The sequence below is a fragment of the Cebus imitator genome, unplaced genomic scaffold (genome assembly GCF_001604975.1).
Source record: "Cebus imitator isolate Cc_AM_T3 unplaced genomic scaffold, Cebus_imitator-1.0 Scaffold244, whole genome shotgun sequence".
Classification (NCBI taxonomy): Eukaryota; Metazoa; Chordata; class Mammalia; order Primates; family Cebidae; genus Cebus; species Cebus imitator.
Window position 1 is genome coordinate 486,481 of NW_016107559.1, and position 16,615 is coordinate 503,095.

General features: G+C 36.6%; 1 protein-coding gene across 4 annotated transcripts in view; it reads left to right on the forward strand.

Moving 5' to 3' along the window:
- The window catches only part of TMEM245 (transmembrane protein 245), a 105,083-nt gene that overhangs the window by 24,583 nt on the left and 63,885 nt on the right, over positions 1 to 16,615 (forward strand). The window contains exons 4-8 of one of the 4 annotated variants that reach the window (XM_017498556.1): positions 1,056 to 1,172; positions 3,816 to 4,049; positions 6,998 to 7,167; positions 8,332 to 8,355; positions 13,469 to 13,573. In XM_017498556.1, coding sequence (XP_017354045.1) covers positions 1,056 to 1,172; positions 3,816 to 4,049; positions 6,998 to 7,167; positions 8,332 to 8,355; positions 13,469 to 13,573 — 650 coding nt within the window. The remainder of the gene's footprint in view (positions 1 to 1,055; positions 1,173 to 3,815; positions 4,050 to 6,997; positions 7,168 to 8,331; positions 8,356 to 13,468; positions 13,574 to 16,615) is intronic. The other 3 variants (XM_017498557.1, XM_017498558.1, XM_017498559.1) reach the window with 3 other exon arrangements.

Below are 16,615 nucleotides of genomic sequence, written 5' to 3' on the forward strand. Positions count from 1 at the left end.
GAAGCAATGCAGTCAGAAGAAATGCTCAGTGACACTGAAGGACGGTTTGGGCAGAGGGCCATGGCTGCTGCTGCCCGCCATGAAGTTAGAGACCAGACATCAGAACCATTGGAACTTCTGCTAAGTTGCTGTGGAAAAACCATATGTCTTTCTGATCAACTGAGTTTGACATGAGAGCTGCGTGGCTTCCAGATTACAGAGTGCCACTCCAGGCTCTCAAGTCTTGCACAGGTGTACCTACTTGGTACAAACTATGTCACATGTGAGACCTTAGTTGCAAGGGAATCCAAGAAATACAGTTGTTTTAGCTCTCCAGTCTAATATGCAAGAAAGTGTGCTAGAACCTGATGCTGTGTGAGCTAGTCTTCCTTGTCTGTTGTAGAAGATTAAAGGTTGACAGGCCTCCTTTGCCAGTGAATGTTTTACTTGGATATAGTGCAAATGATTGAGCTTGGTACTACCTGTTAGGAATTTAACATGGAAATATATAACATGAAACAAGGTCATTTTGTTCCTTTAGATTTTCAAGTGGTGGATTTTGCCTGTACTGAGTTATGTAATTTATAGATCTATATGGTTTTGCATAATACCCATATATTTGCATACTCATTTGTGGAATGTTGTTATTCTGATCAACAAATGTGGACTATCTCATACTAAGGTGAGACCTAGCCATACAACAAGCCTAATACAGTCAGATCAGGGAGTTCACAGACTTGATGTAGCCAGTGTTTTTCAGTAGAAGTAATGCGTTAAAGTCAGCTTGTTAACGGATGTTAAGTGTGGCACTCCAAAATTTACATGTGCGGTATCTGCCACATCCACCAGCATGAAGTTCCCAAAGGGGGAAGGTATTCAGAAAGTCCAGGAATTTGCTTTTTTGGCACACTTTCATGTTGATTCTTAAGGATTCTTCCTTGGTGAAGAAGCACTGATTCAGTGGGTCAGTATTAACCATTTTGTTTTGTTGTCATTGAAAACTTTGGACTGTGTTTAAATTTGCAGCCATTATTTCTTACATTAAAAAGTTTTGAAAATGGATGCTTCTTTTACAGGGGCAGAGTTACCAGGGCAGGTTATCTCCATGGCAGCTTCTACTCTGGCAAACTTGGCCATCTCTATCACAGGGTATGAATCAAGCAGTGAAGACCAGCTCTCCACTCAGCCTGCAGGTGACTGATGTTCTGGTGACATTCAAGGTTATTCTGGAAAATAAAATGTCAATAGAATGTAAAATTTTGGACACTAGCATCACAAAATACTACTTCTGCTGATCCTTCATGTATTATTTTTGGTTCTTATTTTTATACCCTTTTCCCTCTCATCTTTGTACTCATATATCACTTTTTAAATACATTTCATTATTTACCTTCTTGAGTGTCTTATCTTGGTTCTTTGTTCCTTCCTTTTTAAAAAGGCTTTTCTTATTTTTCTTTTGTTCTTCATTGCTTTTTTTCCTTTGTTTTCCTTTTCTCAGTCTCCATTTACCTTTCCCACATTTCCACCCACTTTATGCATATCTTATCTTGACTTCTTACTTTCCATTTCTTTCTTCTACAACTGTCAGTTCTCCTCCATGATTTTATTTTGCTCTGTCTCTTCCTCTTGCTTTTTCTTTTGTTCCCTTTCCCCAACCCTTTTTTTGGGGAAGACTTTTATTTTCTATCTTGCAGTCATTCATTTCTCTGGCATTCTTTCTCTAAAAGTTTGCATGCTTCATATGTTAATATGTTGACCCCTAAAACAGACCTCCCTGGTTGTTTTGGATTCATTGTCCCATGTGGCCTGGCTTTGGGAGTTGTAGGCTCCGGAGGAATCCAGTATGTAGATTTGATTTATGTCGGCTGTAGAGTCATGCTGTACTCTTGCAGAGTTCAGGAATGTGAAAGGCCACCTCAGTCTGTGCTGAGAGGTCCATTAGGGCCAGAGGTATTTGGAGTTAGGGAATATTTAGAGTGAATTCTCCTTGAAGAACTGACTTTAGAAATGTCAGCTAAGAGAAAGGAATTTGGTATAGTAGGAACACTTTATTTTTCTTGCATATGGAATCGTGTTTCCAAAGTGGAGAGGAAGTGAGGTTTTGGTTTTGGACTTACTCTTCCAAGTATCTGTCACACCTACCAACATGAAATTTCCAAATTAGACCGATACTCAGAGCAAAGTCAAACAAAAGCATCTGTTAACTAGCTTGGGCTTTAGCCCTGAACTTAAGGGTGGAATGTTGGTCCTAATGAGGTGAGCTGACTTACCAGGGTGCAAGTGATCTCAGTAGTAAAAATTTACTCATAGCTGAACATTTAACATTAAAAACCCTAAGGAAATTATGATATAGCACTTAGTGGACTACTGTGTGGTATGAAATTTGCTTATGAAAATTATTAAACCCCAGGGAAGTCATTCATTCAAATACTTAGTGAGCACCTCCTATATATTAGATACTATTGTATGTGCCAGGAATTCAGTGGAGGGAGAACAAAACAGACAAGGTCTTCGCTGTGGTGGAGCTGACTTTCAGCTGAAGAGAAAGAATGAGAAAGGATGAGTGGAACATGCTACAACTATGTAAAAGACCATGGGGAAAATGTGAGGTTCGGATTATGGGAGTTGTTATTTCTTTTCTTTTTTCTAGACCTTCTGATGTATGATACTTTTGTGATTAACAATCTATAGGTTCAACCAGATCTGTATGATGACATGCTTTGTTATTAACATTTTTTTCTAATGGAAGGCAAAATGCAATTTTTAGGATCTTAATAATTTTCATCATTAGGTATATATAGACTAATACTACTTTAAGAGTTATATGATTTCTGATGTATATGGTATATCTTATTAAAACTAGGAGATAGAAATAATAGCATTGTATAGTAAAATGTAGCATAATAGTTGCATTGTTAGAAAACAGTGCCTCATATGAAATAATCCAGTATGGTTTCCTTTATTTGAAAATCGTAGGCCGGGCGCAGTGGCTCAAGCCTGTAATCCCAGCGCTTTGGGAGGCCGAGGCGGGTGGATCACGAGGTCAAGAGATCGAGACCATCCTGGTCAACATGGTGAAACCCCGTCTCTACTAAAAATACAAAAAATTAGCTGGGCATGGTGGTGCGTGCCTGTAATCCCAGCTACTCAGGAGGCTGAGGCAGGAGAATTGCCTGAACCCAGGAGGCGGAGGTTGTGGTGAGCTGAGATCGCGCCATTGCACTCCAGCCTGGGTAACATGAGTGAAACTCCGTCTCAAAAAAAAAAAAAAAAAAAAAAAAAGAAAATCGTTACCCCAGAAATCTGTCATTGTTTTTATATCTCATTCATTTTTTGTATCTTCTATCTGTTTGAAAGCCTTGGGTTCTTGTAAGATTAATTGGTTCCATTTTAGATGATATAACGCCGAAAAGCTTTCTTGTGTCAGAAATACATATAAATGCATCTAATTGAAAGTTCTATTAAGAGGGATTTTTAAATATAGAAGTTCTAGTATATGTTAGCAGTTGTTTCTGTAAATAGTTTGAATAACTTTTATGGGATAATTATAATTCTTAGCTACTTTGTCATGTATTTTGTTTTAATGACTCCCAGTTCTATCACCAACTAACTTATTCTTCCTAGATTAAGCACCGTTGGCATTGTAATTCTCCACACGTTTTTCAGTGCATATGCAAACATAGATTCAAATATTTTTGTGTTTTTTAACCCAGTGTAATCATACCATATCAGCACATTTTGAAGGCCTGAAACAGGCTGGCCTAACAAGTGGCTCTGTATTCCTGTTTCCTCATGTGGACTAATACGGTGTGTGGTGTTTTTCTTTCCCTTTTCAGAAGCAGTGGACAGGGAAGAATCCCCTCCAACATTATCTACCTCCCCTTCACCCTCCTCCCCTTCACCCACTTCCCCTTCACCCACTCTGGGCAGACGAAGGCCCGAAATAGGAACGTTTCTTAGAAAGAAGAAAACTAGTGACATCTACTTCGTGTCTCTGGTCTGGGCCATTGTCGTCGTGCAGATCTGGTTGAACCTGTGGATTGTGCAGTTGCTGCCAGTGCCGATTGCAGGTTGTTATCTGGTTAAGTATGATCTCGTCTCGTCTTTGAAGATTGTTTTCTTATTTTTTTTTACTTTGGATTTTAATATTTGAGTTAAATTTACTGTCTTGCAAAGTAAAACAATCTTATGTTTGCATTTAAATAGTATACAAACACCATTTTGTTAATGTATTACCTTGATACATCTTTAATATTTTACTTTTAAGCTCAAAAATGTATTTAGCCTCTTAAAATTTCATGTGGTATTTGAGATTAGTAGCTCCATGTAGAGATTTGACTGTTTAGCCATCCATGATTCTGTGGAGGAGAATGTTAACGACCATCTGTGTTTTGAAATTTGAAGATCAAATGATTTTTTTTTTTTTTTTTTTTTTGAGATGGAGTCTTGCTCTGTTGCCCGGGTTGGATTGCAGTGGCACAATCTTGGCTCACTGCAACCTCTGCCTCCTGGGTTCAAGCAGTTCTCCTGCTTCAGCCTCCTGAGTTGCTGGGACTACAGGGCTGTGCCACCACACCTGGCTAATTTGTATTTTTAGTAGAGACAGGGTTTCACCATGTTGGCCAGGCTGGTCTCAAATCCTAACCTGAAGTCATCCGCCCACCTCTGCTTCCCAAAGTTCTGGGATTACAGGAGTGAGCCACCGTGCCCAGCTGAGATTGAATTATTTTTGGGCGCTACTCTTAGGGAAGCATATTTTACATTGCCTTTTTAATTCAGAGGAAATGTAGGCTTTGAGAAATATATGGATGCAAAGTCTTGCGATTTGTTTGGCAGAAAAATTGAATTACATGTATATATGTATGTATTATATGTGTTACATCAAAATGGAATCATAGTTTTCCATATTCTATTGAATCAGGTCTTTGTATCTTAATGCTGCAGTAATTTGAGGCCCACCACTATTGTTTTGATTCTGTCTCAAACTGTCTTTCTTCTAAGAATAAAAAAAGTAAGGAAGCCTTTTCTCTGACAGGTGCGTTGTAGAAACATCGTTTACTTAATACTTTTCCTGATTACTGGGCTTTCTTCTTATGGCAGCCATATTCTGTGCCAAATTTATTATGTCCTTAGTGACTGCTGTGGATTTTGCTATCCAAGTACCTCCTGCATTGATTATTCCTCATTTCCTATGTCAAGGTTTTTCGCTGTTGATTAAAATGTAATCTGATTTTTGGAAGCTGTTCTCCACCATAGTTTACAAGTCTAAACTTATTGTCCTATTTACCTTCTAGATCATTAGCTTTCATCACTCATTTTTATTTTTCCTCACTACATTGGATAGTTAGTTAAATAGGCATTTTATTTTTATTTTTTAACACTTATTATGACCAGAGCATTCTATAGTGGTGCATGTCCTCAGGGAGTATACAATATAAAAATGGTTGAAGTTTGTATCTTGGTTTTTTTTTTTTTTTTTTTTGGAGACAGGGTGTCACTTTATCACCCAGGCTGGAGTGCAGTGGCACAAACATGGCTAACTGATGCCTCGATCTCCCAGGCTCATGCAAGCAATCCTCCCACCTCAGTTTCCCAAAGTGCTGGGATTGTAGGTGTGAGCCACTGTGCCCGGCCTGTATCTGCTTCTTGTGTCCTCAAATAGAACTTCTGTTAGGCAGTTGGAACAAGATAGAGTTTTAATTAAGCAAGTCACAAAGCCGATTCCATGGTCATGCTTTCTGTTAAACTGAGTAAAACAGTTTAAATTGCTCTACTGGCTTGTTCCGTACTTTTTTGATGATTTCAATTTTTGATGATTTTTCAGATGATTTCATTATGATGGCAAACTATGTGAAAGGGTGTTGCAACTCTCTTTTCCTTGAAGTTTGTTAGCAGGAATTTCATTTTTTTTAGTCATAGCTTAACCTGGTCATAGGAGTTTGACATGATCCTGGGAGAGTAGGCTGTGAATAAGGTGGCCCCTAAAGGCTTTTCTACAGCTTGTAATTACCCTGGACTTACTGAAACTATAGAGTTTCTTCTAGGGCCTTTCTAGGGATTTAAAAATGATAAGGAAGGAGTTGTTGAACTGGTGTGTAACACTGAACTCATGGTTCAGTGTAGCAAATTGTGTACCTTTAGGTTGTAAGGCCAGAGCTAAGAACAGAAATCTCTAGAGGCAGGCAAATTATATAGTGATCGAGATCCAGGGTCCAAACATCAAGGTAAGACTCACAGTTAAATAACACTTCCTTCTTGCCCTGCCACCTTCTTAGTTGGCTTCTAACAGGAAGCTTGACCTCTACTTGAAGGGTCATTGCACTGCCCAACTCCAGGAGGAGACAGTGTGGTCTGAGAGTGGTCCCCACTGAAGTTGCAGTGCACAGCCTTGGGCCGTTTGTAGCAGCCCTGCTAGTACTCAACCTACTGATTCCCCATTTGATGCTGCTCTCAACATCTGAACCCTGGCATCTGTTTAGATGTTGAGATCAGCATCAAATAGGGAATCAGGAACAATACCCTGCATTGGTACAAAATCATGATGCATATGGAATACCTTATACATTTCTGGTCACTAAATAACAAACACCTAAGGAAAAGAAGAAATTTTGACAAGAGCACCTGTAAAAGCCAAGGAGATGAGGAAGTGTCGGTTGTTTATATTCTTTACTTAGGAAGGGGGAGTATCTGAGGAGCCAGAATTGTAGTCACTGAAATCTTCACGATAAGAGTATTTTATGTTTATATGGGCTGTAAAATAATCCCCGACTCCTTCAGGGGTTTAGACTTTGCGAAGAAGGTAATATATATAGGCAAGTGAGGTGGTTTGAAAAGTTACTTGGTCCTATTCCATCTCTTTGGCATACTTTGAATCCCACCTTACTTTTTAACATTGATTTTTATTTTAACACTAGCTTTGCTGTTTCAGAAAGTTCATGTGAAATTAAGGAATCTTTTCATGTTACAACTTTTTAATCTACATTTTATTTATATATGTATTTTTTTTATCTTCTTTTAGTCTGGATACTGAAAAAGCTTGTCATTCACTTTGGAGTTGTGGACTTCCTGGAGAAACACTACCATGTGTGGTGGGGTATTATAGAAAGCTTCCTGAAGGAGCGGCAGGGAGCTCTCGCGCCTTGGCCCATTGTTGGGCTTGGAAAATTCTTGTTAAAAGTTGATAGCAAGGTATTGTATTTTAAGGACTTGGGCTGTCTTAACGGAGTTAATGTATTTCATGGTTTGAAATCTTCCATTCCATGGTGTTTATATTGTAATTGTTGATAACCCATTTAATAGCTATGATGAAAGGTTTAATGTTTAGAATTATGATTTACATTAGGATAAGATGGGTTTACTTTAAATAAGGCTTGTGTAAGTATTTTTTCCTCATAAAAGTGGGAGAAATGGATCTTATGATTTGGATATTATTATTTAATTCCCTCGTTGTATTAGGACTAAATTGAAATCCAAAGAGGTTAAGTGATTTGCCTAAAATTTTGTAGCTAGGTAGTGGTTCAGTTTAGTGAATATTTTTGTGGTAATACCCATATGTCAGATACTGTATTAAGTCCTACAGAAAATCAGATGAGTCATAGAAAACCAGATACAGAAGCCTTGTATACTGGGGAAAGACAGCAATTTATAAATATTCAGAGATGGTGGTTAGATTTGGAGCCTTAGTGGTTAAAGAGCATGGAGTATGAATCCATAAAATTCCTTAACCTTTCTGGGCCTTGTTTCTGTACTAGTGAAATGGGTACAGTAGCACCTACCTCAGAATGATGGTAAGGATTAAATGAGGTAATATATGTACAATCCCTAGATCAATGCCTGGTACATGGTAAGCTCTGTGTAAGTGTTAGGAATTTGTGTATGAAAATGCGTATGGGATACAGTGGCAGCACTGAGTAGGAAATGACTCACTGTTGATAGGGTCATGAGAAAGGGAAGGAGAGCAGAGGAAGTGATACTGGAGTAAGTTTGAAGCACGGGCGGGAGTTTCTTAGGTAGACACGGCCAGAAGGGCAAGCAGATGGAGCAGTGCAAAGGCGTGAAGACTCTAAGCCTACGAGCATGCTGGGGGGGGTTTATATATTTTTAGTTGTTGGATTCCCAACAGTGGTGCGGTTATCATCATTTCTAATCGTTGTATATCTTAAAGGAGTACTACATTCTCTTGATTTTAAAACTTTGATGTATTACAGTTTTTCCACCCCTAGTTTTTCCTTTGTCTGGGACAGTTTCCTTCTCATGCTTTCCTTTTCATTTCTTTTCATACTATGATTGCATTCTCTAATGATATTCCACTGTTCTTATCTTCTCTTTCTCACCTTACCCCCTATCCTCAAGCTCTGGCACTGGCTAAATAAGAAGGTAAATGAACACCCAGATGTTGATTTTTACTATTGAATTCTGTAACAGCCCCTGTATCGCCTTTCTCACTTTGTGTTTCTGTCCAGGTGTCAAACTAAGTTTCTGTTTTCAAAGTTTTAATTATAAGCTATGGAAGGTCATGAAGCATGAATACTATCACAGTATAATTTGCTGAAAACTCAGCAAAGGCTGTGTAGGATATGGGTGGTATCTTCTTGCTCAAGTGTTTGTAAGAAGTTCTGTCTCGTAGTCCTTTTCTCTACTGTAAATGATTTTCATTCCTTTAAGTTCTGTAAATGTTGCTCAGCCTGATATTCTAGTCTCCTTTGATGTGTGAAAGCACATTAGGCAATGGTTATTGTAAGGGTAAGAGAGAACTCTCTATTTGCTACTTTTTAAAATAAATGGCACAGGAAGTTTTTAAAAAGACAAATCTGTGAAATATTTGTATGGTTTCATTGGCTGATAATTTAATATATTATCTTTTTTTAAATAACTAGTATTTCAAGATTTATTTTTAACTTAAAACAGATTGTAGTCATCGCCTGTGACATCGAATTTTGTGTTTTCTCCAAGGTATGAGGTTGCGTTTATGATAAATGCTTCACATGATTGGCATGGAATTATAATAGGTATACTTTTAATAAATTTAATAACGGCTAATCCAGACATATTAGAAATGCTGAACCTTGACATATAGTCCACATATTGTAATGTTCGAATTAATTGTAATGAATCAAATTACCAGGCATGGTGGCACACACTTGTAGTCCTAACTACCCAGTAGGCTAAGACAGGAGGATTGTTTGAGCTCAGGAATTCTAGGTTGTAGTGAGCAGTGATTGCACGTTGCATTCCAGCCTGGGTGACAGCAAGACCCTGTTTCTTTAAAAAAAAAAGAAAGTAATAATAATTTCAATGAATCTCTAGGACAGATAGCAAGCGATGACATCATTTATATATGTTGTGTTTAAACATAATAAAACTATATATGTTAGTGTTCCTTAGAAATATTATATCAGGCCTTCTTGAAAATAGATCAAAATGAGACTTTTGAATGGGATTAGGATTTTATTTTTTTCTGTTGAAATGGAGGAGAGGGGAGACAATGCCTAATGTTTTGAACTTTGGTTGAAAAGAAACCTTGTGTAAAATAAGCACCCCCACACTCTCACATGGCTGTGTATATCTCAATTCCCTATAAAACTAGTATGGGCAAGTGAGTTCAATCCTGGCAAATGATGTACAAATGTAAGTCATGTTTTAAAATTTTGATCAAAGAAGGTGGTTTCTAAAAAAATTTTTATTTGTTTTAATTGTTTTTTAGAGATGGAGTCTTGCTCTGTTGCTCAGGCTGGAGTGCAGTGGCACAATAGTAGCTCACTGCAACTGTGAACTCCTGGGCTCAAGCTATCAAAGTAGATGGTTTTGCACTTTTCTCCAATTTGTGTTATATTGAAATGAAATTGCCTTCAAGAGATGGGGGAAAGGAGAACTAAATTCATTGGATTTAATTTGATTTAACTTTGGTGGACTAAATGAATTAGATTACCTAATTTATGAGCCTAATTCATAACTGAATCATTGAGTTAGTTTTAAAGTATCTCTATGATCAAGTAACTTTTTTCATTTCTTTGATGATTCCGTGTAACATAATAAAGTATTGGTGTAAAGTTAGAGTAACTCTGAGATTTTGAGTGGGTGTATTTTAAGAAAGGAAATTCATAAGCTGAGAACTATTTTATTACATTACATCTCAAAGTCAGAAAATTGCAGCACTGGGTAATTTTGTTATGTAAAATATTCAAGTGGAGTGAATTAGGAAGCCAATTCAAGAGAAGAGAGGGTGAGAGAGCACACATCATGGTTAATTGAAATGTAACCTATTTCTCAAAAGAGTTAATTGTTTTATTTCTTTTCTTGCCTTTTTTTAAAATCTGAGACAGGATCTTGCTCTGTCCACATACTGTAATGTTTATTTTTAACTTAAAACGGATTGTAGGCTGGAGTGCAGTGACGTGATCCTAGCTCCCTACAACGTCCACCTCCCAGGCCAAAGCAGTCCCCTCACCTCAGCCTCCCAAGGAGCTGGGACCACAGGTGTGCATCACCATGCCTGTTTTTTGTTGTTGTTGTTTCTGTATTTTTAGTAGAGATGGGGTTTTGCTATGTTGCCCAGGCTGGTCTTGAACTCCTGAGCTCAAGTGATCAGCCCTCCTCAGCCTCCCAAAGTGTTAGGATTGCATGTGTGAGCCACTGTGCCTGGCTTTGTTTTATTTCTTAGTATTGATTATTTGCACCCAAGTGGAATTTTGTTTAAAAACAAAGCAAAATGAAAATTTATAGGCCCAGAATAATGTAAGAGAAGAAAAACTCAGTAGTAGAATACTTCCTTAATAGCTTGATAAATAAGGCCAGTTAGTGTAGAAGTTTTAGAGTGTCTTTTGGTGTAACTATAAATGCACTGACATCTCTAAATTTAAAAAATGCATGCCCTTCATTCACATTTGAAACATTCAGATTGCCATTTTAAAATTATTTCTCTTCTCTTTTAGAAAAATAAGCCTTAAAAATTAAAGTCACTTCTCAGTCTTTCAGCATAGAAACATTGGGGAAATTTACAGACTTTGTGCAATTTCCATGTAAAGGCAGGTGGTTTTGTTTCCTTTGCCTGAAGCAGAACATGGGACAGGATCACCCTGGTGAGATATCACCTTTAGCTTTTGGTCTCATTCTCCATTTATTGCTTCCTCTTTGTGTTTCTCTTTGCTGTTTCTTTGTGAGTCTTGTTCTATTCAGTCTTTCAAGGAGTTGGTTCTTCTTTTCCTCCATCCAAGTTTTTTATCCTCTTTGGTTTTTTTCCTCTTTTGATCCTTAGTTTTATGTACCAACTCCCCCTGCCCACACTTTTTTTTCTTGACCTTCTCTGTTTCCTTTTATTCTTTAATAAGTCTTAGTCTCTGTTTCTCCTTCCCACTCTTTCCTCTCTCTTACCTTCTCCCTTCTTGTTCTGTTCTCAGCTAACTTAACTGGCCACATGTGATGAACACAACAACAACTTCTTAGTTTCTTTTTTGAGCATCTTAATTTTGTTGATTTTAAATTTCAGTGAAACATCCAACCTTCACTGTCATCCCTTGGATGTACATTTTTATTTAGGTGACTCTGAATTCTTTTCAACCTTTATGGCTTGTGATAGAAAAATTTTACCCTAACTGAAAACTTAAAAATTTGATATTATAATGTCAATGTACATAATATATTTTTGAATATTCTATGTTTTATATGTTAAAAATACTCAAACATGTTTCTAAATAGAGTATTATTTACATTTAAAAATATATTTCAGGATGTGACTTTTCTGATTAAAAAAATAGAGGCTCCAACATTATTTTCAGAAATTGTAATTTGTGAATACAAATCTAGTCTTAATTCTGAAGTTATTTATGCTTGGTTATTCAAATGCATAGTGATTGAATACTTACCACGTGCCAAGCACTTAGGATTTTGGAGATATAAAGAGGAGTGATACAAACCTAGGTCTTTCCTCAGGAAGCTGCCTCAAGAGCTAGTTTTTCATTTGGTTTCTGATTGTGAAAGTTTTCAGTTTCACTGATTTTAGAATTTAACCTCAAAATATGACATCTGACCTTCCATATCTTAGAAACCTGTTATTCCTTTTTTTTTTTTTTAGTCTCTGCATTGTGTTTGATGCTTTGGTAGCATGCACTGAAAATTAACTCTTCTGTTTGCAGCTGTAATTGTCAAGATTAAAGATTAACTTTATCTTTGAGTTCACTTTAGCATCCATCTCTTAGTGACAGTGTCCTTGATGAAAAACAGATAAGGCAGGGGGGCAGGGGAGCACAAGCTCATAAACATTGAGTGAAAGTAAATGCTGCAGAAGTCATGTTGTTTTTTTAACCAACATTCTTTATTTTTGGTTAATTGACCATTTGGAGAGCATAAATCAGATTTAAATTAAGAATAAGAATAACTTACTTAGATTATAATTAAGAATAACTTATTTAGCAATGCTGTTCATGCTGGGGTTGAGGGGTGCACTGTGGTGTTTCAGCAGTTATTCATATAGTTAAAAGCAGTTTTGAAATGTTAGGTGGTAGCTTTGCATGACAGGCATTCTCGCAATCAAGTATGTATTCTGAAAACACAAGTTGTTTAAAATGTAGGATTATTTGTGGTTGTGAAAGATGAGGGAAGTTATAGCAAGACAGAATGTCAGCATTTAGGGAAAGCACAATTTTAATTATTGATTAAGGAACAGCTACTACATTGACTTTTATATTTGTATCAATTTAATTGTGTCATAAAGCTTATGTTTTCAGAAGAATAGAAACTTCAAGTAGAATATCAGATTTTAAAAAGCATTTTATGTATTATGAAACATTTGAAACATAAAAAGATGTAAAGAATATGCATTTATCTACCAACGACTGCCCAATTAATAAAACAAATTAACCTGAAGCCTGTTTTGTGCCCTTCCTTGATTGTGCATTCACCTTGCAACCCCTCACTCCTCAGGCAACTGTTATTTTTAATTTGTTATTTATCATTGCCTTAACGTTAGATTTTTAAAATTACTGCCTTTGTAATTATAATGATATCAAATGGAAAAAGTATTTTGAATGCAGCTCCTCCTTTAATTTGCCCCAATTTTATTTGCATTTTTAAGGCTATGCCTTTATTATTAAAGGCATACTTTTGCTAAAGTCATGTATATTTGCTAAACTGTTGGTACAGCTTCATGAGATTTTAGGTCAGCTAACAGATTGTTAATATTTTGTTTAGAATACTTACCAGGTTATAAATTACAATTTGAAACATAGGTAACCTACAGTTTGAGAATTCGAACATAGTTATGGGTTATGTTGAAATTGACTGTCTTTTTCTTAGCTATGACAGTAATAAACTGTATAACAACAGCAGTGAAGAGTACTGTGAAGTTTCTAAAGTTGCTTACAGCTTTTATTGCTTTAATTATTATGCCATAGTTTGCTTTGCTATGCTGAAGATCCTGTTTTGTTTTTATGATAATTGAGTGTATATATTTTTAAAGTACTTTAAAGTAATTCTCTTTTTCATTTTTATGCAGATGATCATCTGGTTGGAGAAGATGTTAGATAAAATAATTAGCATTTTCATCATATTTTTGTTAGTGATAGGAACTCTTCTTTTAGCCCTACTCCTGACTGCAAAGGTAGAGTATAACAATTACTATTCTCATTAATAAACCCTTAATTGTTAGAATCGTAGTCTGGATAAGATGCTAATAGAAGCAGCATGGAAAATGTTGACTTACAAGTATGTACAATAGCTAAAGCATTTATGATTTGTATGTTACTAATTTTGCCATGAATTTGCCTAGCGTGTTTCCTTTTCAGACCTCTTTTACATGCATTTTTATTTTATCATCAAAACCCTTAGGAGTAAATACAAATGAAAAAAATGAGATAATGAAGAACAACCTACTTTTTTAAAATAAATTAATAGGAGAATTAGGATCTGGTGTCAGGAATCCTAATCTAGTTAGTACTCTTCACAGGATCAGAATTTGCCAATTAGCACCTTCTTTCCTTGTCGCATTGATTCTTCTGCTGATACATAGTATAGCACCTTGATTTCTCACTTTCCAGGTCCTTCCAGCTTACATTTCCTCTTCCCATTTTAATCTCATCAATGAAAATTATTCTGTAAAGCACACCTAAAATGTTATCTTTATAGTGATATCTCTCACTATTTTTTTTAAGGGTTATCAAGTCTTACAAGTTTTTTCCCCCAACTTTTATGGTACATTTCAATTTTTATTTTATCTGAACTGTGTTGAACTCCACAGCCCAGATTTTGGTATGTTGCTTCAAGGAACTGCTAAAGCTTATGTGAAACATGGATACAAATTTTTTTATACCTTTAGTCTCATAGAGACATGTTAGTAGCTATAATTGTTAGATAATCTAATTAACCAATTTGCTAAAGAATTGCATTATTTCTTAAGTGGCATCTCCGCTTGGAAGTCCTATTCTTAGTCTCAGCTTCAGTACACCCTCCAACTGTCTTCTCATTTGCTTCTAAAAACCTCCTCTTCTAGTACTTCCGTTTCAGTCTCTGTATGGTTCCTATCTGTTCTTTGGGTATTAATTATATATAGTCACTTACATATACTCTGCAGACTTCCTTAGAGGTTTTGTTTTTGTCATATTTTGCCTAAACCTGCTACTGTGCAATCTTCCGTTCTAGTTCTTTCATTAGAGAAAGGTTTCATTGATATGGTCTTTCATTTTCCTTTCTCCTCTCTCCTACACTTCTATTCTACTTTTCTTTCTTTGTCCCTTTGCATAGTGCCTTTTGCCTGGCCATCTCAGTTTTATCTTTTAAGTCCTTTTTCTTTGTTCATCGCCTGCTTCAGTAAGCTTTTGTTTCTCTGAACTTTGATAACAAATATTACTGAACCATTTCTTTCTGGTGTAGAATTCATGCAAACTGACCTTTTGAGGGACCCTTATTAATATCTAATTCATTCTCCCAGCCAATAAAGCTGTAATTCTCTAAAACTTCCATGACAGTATCTACTTGAATGTTTAATAGACAACTCAAATGTAACATGTCAGAAACTGAATTCCAGACCTTCCTCTGCTTGTCTGTTCTTCTCATAGTCTTCAGGGACAGCTCCATTCTTCTGCTTGCTCAAATGGAAAGCCTCAGGATCATCTTTGACTACTGTCTGTGTTTTGTATCCACATCCAGTTTGTCAGAAAATCCTTTTTGGCTCCACCTTACTAATATGTCCTGGGATAATAGCAGGGTGAGGATGTCAGGCAATTCTTTTCCACAGAATCAAGAAAAAAAACAGCATAAAATTATTAAAAAACGCTGTTTAAAGGTGTTAGAAAATGACCAGGTAGGCAACAACTAGGAAAGCATTCATTGATGAAAAGCTGCTACTGTAGCTGGTAAAAACAGGTACTTTTTCTTTACAGGTAAAAACAGGTGGCATTCTTGCATGGGTAGCAAAAACCTGCAGCTTTTCTTGAAGGAAGTGTTCTTTGATGCACAGATGTGTTTAGTTTTAGTGTAGTTCCATTTGTCTGTTTTTGCCTTCGTTGCCTGTGTTTTTGGTGTCAAGTCCAACTAGAAATGAGCAGAGCCTCAGACACCTGTGGGACAATAGCAGACGTTCTAGCAGACATGTAGTAGGCATCCCAGAAGATGAGAAGAGGAAGAGAAAAAAGTGGAAAAAATTATTTGAAGAAATACTGCTAAAAAATTTTCCATGTTTGGTGAAAAACATTAACAGATCCAAGAAGTTCAACAAACCTTCAGTAGAATAAGCATTCGCAAACACAGAACCATACCTAGATACATCATCATCAAACTGCTGAAAGACAGATAAAAAGAAAATCTGAAAGGAAGCAAGAGAAAAATTAAACATCACAAACGGGAAGAATACACTTAGTGACTTGATTCTCTTATACACAGGAAAGACTAAAAGACATTGGAGTGACATATTTAAAGTCATGGGGAAAATCTCTGTCAAACAGTACTTTTATAGTCAGTGAAACTCTTCTTTCAAAGTAAAGGCAAAATGAAAACGTTTCTAGATAAATAGATACTGAATTTGTTGTTAGCAGACCTGCACTTATATGGAATGCTAACAGAATTCCTTCAGGGTGAAGATAAATGACTCCAGAAGTAATCTGGATCCAAAGAAAGGAATGAAAGCACTTGGAAAATATGTGGGCTGTATTTTCCCCTGTCTTCTTTTAATTTATTTAAACAAATGTGACTATTTAAAGAAAAATGGAAATACTGTTGTGGCCTTTATAACATACATAGATGAGCTATGTATATATAAAACCATAGCACCAAGGGGAGGGCTGGTATGAAGTTCTTAAAATATTTTAGTGGATATAAGTCAACATTAACTTGAAGTATATTGTGATAAAAGATGAGATAATATTCAGTTAAGTTAAACAGCAGGCAATAAATAGCTTAAGATTTAGGGGAGGCCGGGCGCGGTGGCTCAAGCCTGTAATCCCAGCACTTTGGGAGGCCGAGGCGGGTGGATCACGATTTCAAGAGATCGAGACCATCCTGGTCAACATGGTGAAACCCCGTCTCTACTAAAAATACAAAAAATTATCTGGGCATGGTGGCGCGTGCCTGTAATCCCAGCTACTCGGGAGGCTGAGGCAGGAGAATTGCCTGAACCCAGGAGGCGGAGGTTGCGGTGAGCCGAGATCGC